At 36.4% G+C, this 8,531-nt stretch overlaps 1 protein-coding gene across 1 annotated transcript in view; it reads right to left on the bottom strand.

Annotated features, from left to right (window-relative positions):
• Nucleotides 1–758, bottom strand: part of LOC103156854 (multidrug resistance-associated protein 4-like) — a 26,314-nt gene extending 25,556 nt beyond the window's left edge. Inside the window, exon 1 of the mRNA XM_007579046.2 lies at nt 355–758. Within this exon, the coding sequence (XP_007579108.1) occupies nt 355–434 (80 nt within the window). The 5' untranslated portion in view covers nt 435–758. The remainder of the gene's footprint in view (nt 1–354) is intronic.
• Between the last annotated feature and the right edge of the window lie 7,773 nt (nt 759–8,531).

An 8,531-nucleotide genomic window follows, 5' to 3' on the forward strand; every position in this document is an offset into this window, starting at 1 on the left:
AAATTAAGTTAAATTAATACAGTTTTAAAAGTGCTACATATGCAATAATGTCTTACAAAGCATGTTTAACCACACGTGGTTTGGAAACGTCTTATAAATTTGCATATTGTGGCCCGTCATGTACAGACTGAACGTTCACCGCAGCCGTCAGTCCCACAGTCTTGTTTTCATTTTGAATATTTTTAGCGGCGGGGAGAGAAAAATGTCCGCAGTTATTCACAAAGTTTCAAAAGACTTCAGACATGCAGAACCAAACCTGATCAGCACCGACCCCCGGTTCGTTTGGAGTCATGATAACAACAGTAACACAGAAACATTTCCTGGCTGCATAAGGCGCCGCGCCGCTTCTCTTACCAGAGGAACAGCTTTGAAAGCAGGTTGGCGGTGGCCAGCGGGTTCCTGTTCCTCCTGCCTCCTCTCTCCGGGTTCTCCATGCTCGGACTGTCATCGGCTCCGCCGGCTGCGCTCCTGTCAGACCCTGGAGCAAATCGCTGACAGGACACGCAGGCGGAGACTCAGCCTATAGGCTCGCTGCGGCTGCGCCTTTGCAGTCAGCTGGTGCGCAAACGGAACAGCGCAAACACGAGGAAAGCTGGGAGGGAAAGTGAGGTTGTTTACCTCGGATAATCAGCTTCGCTTTCGGTTGTTTTTACTGAGGCGAACTGCGGATTCTGGGTTCGTGTTTACATATTTCTGATCATGTGACCCGAGTCCAGCCAATGACTGCGGTCGTGACAATCACATGAGAAACGCGTTTGAGTTTTAAAACGCGACTTCANGTCCAGCCAATGACTGCGGTCGTGACAATCACATGAGAAACGCGTTTGAGTTTTAAAACGCGACTTCAAGCTCAGAATAGGAATATTTTACACAGATAAAGCAGCCAAACAATGTCCTAAAGTAAAACTAGCACCACGTCAACATATTTTTACTCAGGTAAGAAGAAACCATCCAAAAGTATTTGGTAGAAAGTCTACCCAAGTACTCTGATTAAATTATAATTTAAAAATTACGTAATCAGACAGACCGAAATATGAAGCTAAGAGGAAATTTTGGTATTTCAAGGAGAAAAATGACAATAATTAATCGAGGTAATAATAGATGTTCCAAATGTTTACGTTTTGCTGAGATACAGTTAAATGTGTTTGAATGATTGATGTATCAATGAAACAAAAGTGCTTTATAAATACATAAAGCTGCAACTGAAACAAGCTAATCAATGTCATCACTTCTGGCTTTAGGTTTCCAATATCCAAATGGGATCAAAGCTTCTTTTAGCAGATGTGACTGCAGTCAGTTTAGATTTAATCTCATTACTCTAACTATCAGTTAAAGAAGCACCTAAACATCCACTCACATTGGATATTCAGTTACAACTCAAAGATAACCACAAAAATAATGTGTTGACACTGATAAACTCTTCCCTCTAGCTTCCTGGAGTCGATCAGATAGATTTTACTTATCAAAGCTGTTTGTCTCTCTTTCCTTTTTAGAACAGTAACAGACGTACTACAAATCTGGTATTTCAATACTCACAGTTTTAATTTTCTTCTTATTTTACAATAAAATCAGGAGGTGGAAAACATGTTTACACTGTAACGCTGATTTAGAACAAGAGTTAACTTTACAACATTGGCAGCAAACGAAAGGCTCTTGTACTAAAACGCAGAGATAATTTATAGCTACATGAGCTACATGTGTAGCTTAGGTTATCATTCATTTGACCAGTAAAACCAGTTGACCAAACGTGCTAGAGCACCATTGGGGTTGCTAGGTGACAGGTTAGGCTCTACTGGGGATGCTAGGAAACGGATAGTGTCTTCTGATGACACTAAAAACATGAACACTGACAAAAATCCTTTTTTTAAGTGCTTCATCCCTGTGTTGCACTTTTTTTTAGAGCCACATGTGTACATTACACTCTTTATTATTCTTTATTATTCGTGCTAAAGTCCTATAGTTGTTTGATAATGTAAAGTTGCTTGCAGCCAAAAAAAAAACAAACATACTTGGACCTTTTCTATTTTAGGACCTGATAAAGCTGATTGTTCTCCACATCTGCAGGGAGACATTACATCCTGTCCCATCATAAACTTTCCTGAACAGCTGGCTCACACGTCATCAAAGCTTCAGCTGAACAATCTCCACTACTGGACTCTGTAATCTCACCTTGTAAATCTGAGGTCCTGCAGAGAATCCCATATTAACAGATCCAGGTCAATATCTGCTCACGGAGGCAATGTGTGAAATATCTGAACCTGAATGAAGGCATTAATAAACTTTACACCAGATATGTGTAATAAATTGAAAAGGCATGTTCTGAAATGAAATTTATCCACATTACTTTGGTTCTGGTTGCGACATAAAAAACTGTCCTGCAAAGTCAACTTCTAAGAATAAAATGACAGGACTGTGTCGGTCAATTGTAACATCACTACAGGTTGTACATATCGCCCTGACTGCTTCAGCTGTGCAAATACCTGCAACCTGACGTGAGGAGGCCAGGAGTGATTACAGCAGATGTGTTGTGACATATGGAGCTCTGTGAGGTCTGATGTAACGTGACTTTAAGACAAGAGGACGTCTTAATGAGCTCAAACTGAAATACCTGCAGTGTAGGTTCTGTCCTAACAAGTTATTACATACGAGACGATCCCTAGACGCTCCGCTCCTCCAGGAAAACGTCTCCTCAAGCTGAAAAACAAAGACATTAAGAGAACAGTTTCGTCTCTTAGTTCCTGTCATTACCAGGTGAATCATACTTACTTTGTTTAAACCATTTATTACACTTTAATTGAGGGAGTTTATAACTAGTGATTTTATTCATGATAGCATTTGACTTACTCTCTCTTATTTTCCTGCAAATGAGTCCAAATGTGATGAACTGCATTTACTGCAGACATCTAAAGGATTCATACAGCTTCAACATTTTGGTAATACAAAGTCTTTTTAATTTATATTTTGTGTGACAGAATATAAAAACATTTGTTTACATTTTCCCTGAACTGTTGACTGAGAAGAAAATATTAAAAGTCCAAAGCAAATTGGCTACAAACCTCAAAACTGTTTTTGTGTGTATTTCTCATTTATAAGCCTATAAGCCAAACGTACCAAACACAAGGCCCGGGGGCCAAATTCGGCCCCCAGTAGGTTTTTATGTGGCCCGTTAGACTACAGAATTAGGGTGTTTTCGTTTTGGGCCAAATCAAGACCTTGAATGGTCTTGAAGGGCCGACTGTGATAAAATCTGTTCACAACCTACTGAAATATGAATTAATTCTTAAAAATCAAAGTGTTTGTGGTGCTAATGTCTTATTTATGATGCTAAATTTGACATTTTATTCGTTGTAGATCCTGGACTATAATCCGACATTTATAAAAATTGTACTTGAACTGTTTAGTAGAAGTATGAAATTATGTATTAACGCAAAAAAGTTCTGGGATATGTTAATGTTACGTGAATTTCCACAATAATTCTCAAGAAACTGGAGGGACTGATTGATATAAAATAAACAAAATAATTTCTATTTGCTCTATTTATTGTTTTTTCTCTTTCTACCTGTTAGAATATGTCCTCATCTTAACTTGTCTTTGAGTTATTCTGTGTTATGTGTTCATGTTTTCTAATTTACTTTGAAAGGTAAAGCTGCAAGTTCTGTATCCTGTCACGTTGTTTATGTGCATGTTGTACTGCTGTTGTCCACCAGGAGGCAATGAGAGTGAGTTCTTGTGTAAAGGCAGCACAGTTCTAACAAAGAGAAGTAGAGATGAAGTTAACCGAAGGCTGAACGTTAGCAATAAAGTGAACGCAGCTGTCTAACGAAAAGAAGTGTGATTCATTTTAAAGATGAGTACTGAACAAGAAAACCCAACACTACCAAAAACTGGTTTTTGGTCTCAACTAAACCTTTTTCTGAAGGACAGTTTTGTTTACAGAGATTTCATAATGCATTGTATTTATTGTTTTATTTATTTATATTTATATTTAAAATGTATTCCAATTCTAGTGTTAAATGTTCATAAAAATGTAAAGTTTATTCAGAATGTCTTCTTGCATTATATTTCCTGAAAATGATCTCAAAACATCCATATTATTTATCATAACTTCTGGGACAAAATGTTATATTGTGACAGACCTACTGACAGGAAAATGTCTTTTTATAAGTGAAATAATAAGAATTATTTAGTTAAAACAAGCTCCTGTTTATTTCTTAACAGTTAAGTAAATTTTCTCTAAATCCAAATATAATAAGACATTTGGAGTGGAAACTAAACAAAAATACTTGGTAAAATGTTGTTTTTACAGTTTAACATTTTTTTTAAACGTTTGATTTTGTCCTGACAGGAGGAACCACAGAATAATATATAGCGATTCTTACAACAGTGAATTTTCATATTTTCTTCTATATGATCCTAAGAAACTTTACTAGTTGAAACTAAACCAACATATAAATATAACCAGCACACATCTAAAGGTTTTATAGTATTTCTGTAAAGATTTGTGGACCGGGTTTGAAACAGAAACACACCATCTTGTACATTAAATTGTGAGAATGTTATGTTATAGTTGTGTAACTTTATTTACCCTCANGTGTCACTCTTGTCTAGTTTGTTAGTTATAAAAAAGTTAATCAGTAATAGTAGAAATGTACACTTACATAGACTTTAGGATGCTGTATTGACCTATTTATCAGATTTTGTGAGTTTTTCCATCCTGGGATACACAATAGCAGCCCAGGATGCTCACATAGAGACATAGCAGAATGAGAGAGGAGACCACCCTCATTAAATGACAAATTCTGAGGTAAAATAAAAAAAAAAAGATTATTTTCAGATGCTTAGGCTACTATTGACAGCATAATTCAGATTATTATATTACATTTCTGCCAACAGATGATAACCTTAGGCATATCGGTACCATCTACATTATGCTTGCTGAGGATGTTGATTTCAATCAGGCCCACAAATGAGTTTGTTAAAAAAAATAAGTGAAATAATAAGAATTATTTAGTTAAAACAAGCTCCTGTTTATTTCTTAACAGTTACTTGTAAGTTAATTTTCTCTAAATCCAAATGTAATAAGACATTTGGAGTGGAAACTAAACAACAATACTTGGTAAAATGTTGTTTTTACAGTTTAACATTTGATTTAAACATTTGATTTTGTCCTGACAGGAGGAACCACAGAATAATATATAGCGATTCTTACAACAGTGATTTTCATATTTTCCTTTATATGATCCTAAGAAACTTTACTAGTTGAAACTAAACCAGAATATAAATATAACCAGCACACATCTAAAGGTTTTATAGTATTTCCGTAAAGATTTGTGGACCAGGTTTGAAATAGAAACACACCATCTTGTAAATGAAATTGTGAGAATGTTATGTTATAGTTGTGTAACTTTATTTACCCTCATATTTCAGGGTAGAAAACAGTTTGTGTCAGACGTCTGTATTTGCTTCATCCACATTTACAAGAACGTAAGATTCCCAGTAAATAGAAAAATTCAAACAGATGTGATCAGCATGGGTCACATTCACAGCTGATCAGTGCGAACTCGTAAACATTTAGCAGGTTTATGATTCAAAGACAACTTGGCAACGGCGAAATCCCTCCACAAGATGGTGGTGTGTGCAGCCAGAACCACATGGGATGTAATTACAGAGTTTTGTTAAGAGAGGAAAAATTATTGAACTTTAAAAACCTTTTGACTCGTTAAATCCTCTCTCATGCCCAGGTTCAGAAAAATGCTGTGCGCAAAGACTGAGATCACGCAGAGATAACAGCGTCACAATAATCAGCATTTATTCAAGACAGATGCATCCTATCACCAGACAAACACATCACAAAACATCAGAAACCTCAGAGCACAAACAACACATGAATTTACCTGAGAGAGAAAAAGACAAAAGATGGAAACGACAAACAAAAAGCAAAGACGTCTTTGGAGAAGTTGCAAGAGCAAAATCTGATTTGTTACTCCATGTGGAAAGTTTTATAGTGAAGGCGTATTCTTATCTTTAATTTATTCAAATAAGGCGTATCGTTGCTCATCCAACCAGGAGCTATCTCTGACCCTCTATCTGAAGCCAGAAACTTCTGCCGTGTTTACGGCCTTTCACAGATGAGTGTGAAAAGCTACAACTCCTCCTGTATTGTTTTCCCACACAGACAAAAGGCAGTTCAAACGATCCTAGCAAACCATCTGCTGGAACTACAGATAAATTAAAGGTCAAAAAGTCAGAATTTGAACAGTTTCAAAGCAGGGAAGTGTTGAAATGAGGGGAAAGAAGTGAACTGATTGAACGACAGAAGCAATAATGGCTGCCTTGCTCCAAACGCTGATGGGGAATCTCTTGACAAATTACCGCCGGGCCCCATGAGCAGGAAGAGTCCCTCGCTCATCAATATTCACAGAAGGTAAACAAGCCGGACCGGACCAGAGGGGCTCCTTTAGTTTGTAAATGTAATTGTGACATTTGAACAACTGTTGCCAGGTTTTGTAGGTTTTCTGGTGGAACGAAACGGCCCAGATGTCTTTAGGGAACCTTTACATGAGGCACATAATCAATATTCATCAAGAGAAAAATTAGCTTTTTATGACATAAATAAAAAACTGAAAGCAGAGAGTACCAGTAATAACACTATTATCTTTATCATTAGCATCCGATGCCTCAAGAAAGCATTATGTAGTGTTTTGATATTTAAAGGGGCTCCATTGTACAAAATTCACATTTTGCACATTTTTACTTGTGTTTGGGTTATCACTGCTTCTTAAAACGCTCCCATTTGTCTTTTTTGGCGACTAGTTATTTTGTTGTCTGGAAAATGATGCGCCGTTACCTAGCAACCCTACCAGAGCCCAGCCCCAACACAAGCTGAACTCCAGCACATTTGGTCAGCTGTACAATGTCTGCTGGAAAAGACAAGTGTTTTGTTGTTGACTTACCATCCAGAAACCACTTGCTGCGTTCTTGATGGTTGTGAAGGAGGTTCCACTTCTACTATTCAAGGATGTACAGTTGTACTATTGCACATCTGTTGGCAGCCATTTTCATTTACCAGTGTAAACGTCAAGTTGGGGAGCGTGGCTAGTTGCAGCACATTTGGATTTAAAGTGGCAAGTGGCCATAAAACGACTCTTACTTAAAGAAGCTCAAAATAGGAAGAACAAAAGAAAATCTCTCTAAAATGCCCTTTGATGTGAGTCTGTGGATATCATCAGTTTTTATTTTTAGTTATTGATTTAGCTTTGAATTCAGGTTTGGTCTTTGACTAGGTCATTTTAACACATGAATTTTCTTTGAGTTAAACGATTCCTCTATAGTTCTGATTGAACATTTAGGACTGTTGAACCATTTTCATACGTGCAGATCATGAAAGGATAAACTTACCTTCCAACACTGGAAAACTATTTACTGTTTTGATTAATTTTACTTTAAAGCATTGGTAAAATTAATTTTTTTTAAATCCATGCAAAACTTACAGCATCTGCAACTGGGGATACCAGAACTCTGAGCCAGTTTAGATGAAAATATCCTACCCTGGGTAATTTTGAGTCAAAATCTGGAAAAACTATAAACATTTAAACTAAAAACATTTATTGTTGATAAGCTTCAACCAGCTGAGATCAGGACCTCAAGCAGGTGGAACCACCTAAAGAACAATTAATAAAATTAAAAAGTCAATGAAGCTTTTAAAAATATTAAACTGTAGGAAACAGAAGATTATTTTTACATTTTTGTTTTTGCCAGACTCGCTCTCTACCGCTCTCCTGTGGTCACACATTATAACTACACACTAAAATCCTTCAAACTTCTTCAATGATGAATCGATTTAATTATAAAATTATGACCAATTATCAGTGAACTGAAGGACAGACTCCATTGTTCAGCATCAGAGTTTAGATCTGCAGCTCCTGATAATCAGTTTGTGTTTAAAACAAACTGCTGCTAAAATCTGTTAGCATCGCTAGCATAGCTCAGAGTCTCTGTGGACCTGCTTCTCGTTCACACTGACAGAGAAAACATTGAAGTGAACCAGGAGAAGAATCTGCCTTCATTTATATCACTGGGAACCAGTTAACCTGCTAGTCTGCAGCTGGAAACCAGTTAGCTTGTGTATTTTATTTAAATATTCTTGGTCTAAATAATGCAAAATAAACTGTTGTCTTAATTAGAAGCTTAAAAAGCTGAAATCAACTGAACAGGATGTTTATGTTATTACTAAATAAACATGGCAAAGTAAAAATAGAAACTTAAATATATTTTAATTTCTTTATCCCAATACAAAAAGCTAGACAGCATGAAGGATTAAAATAAAAGGTGCAGTTATTATATTTGTACAAAGAACATTATTAAAATCTTTATTAACCAAATAATCCACATTACATTAGAATAAATATAAACAAACATGAACCAATCAGCACATTATCCCAGTGATTCTCTGAGGTTTGCATATCAGACCTCAGAGTAAAGATCCTGAAGTGACACATCGAGTCCTAAAGTTCTTTAGAAAACTTAAAGTA

This window comes from Poecilia formosa, unplaced genomic scaffold (genome assembly GCF_000485575.1).
Source record: "Poecilia formosa unplaced genomic scaffold, Poecilia_formosa-5.1.2 Scaffold505, whole genome shotgun sequence".
NCBI lineage: Eukaryota > Metazoa > Chordata > Actinopteri > Cyprinodontiformes > Poeciliidae > Poecilia > Poecilia formosa.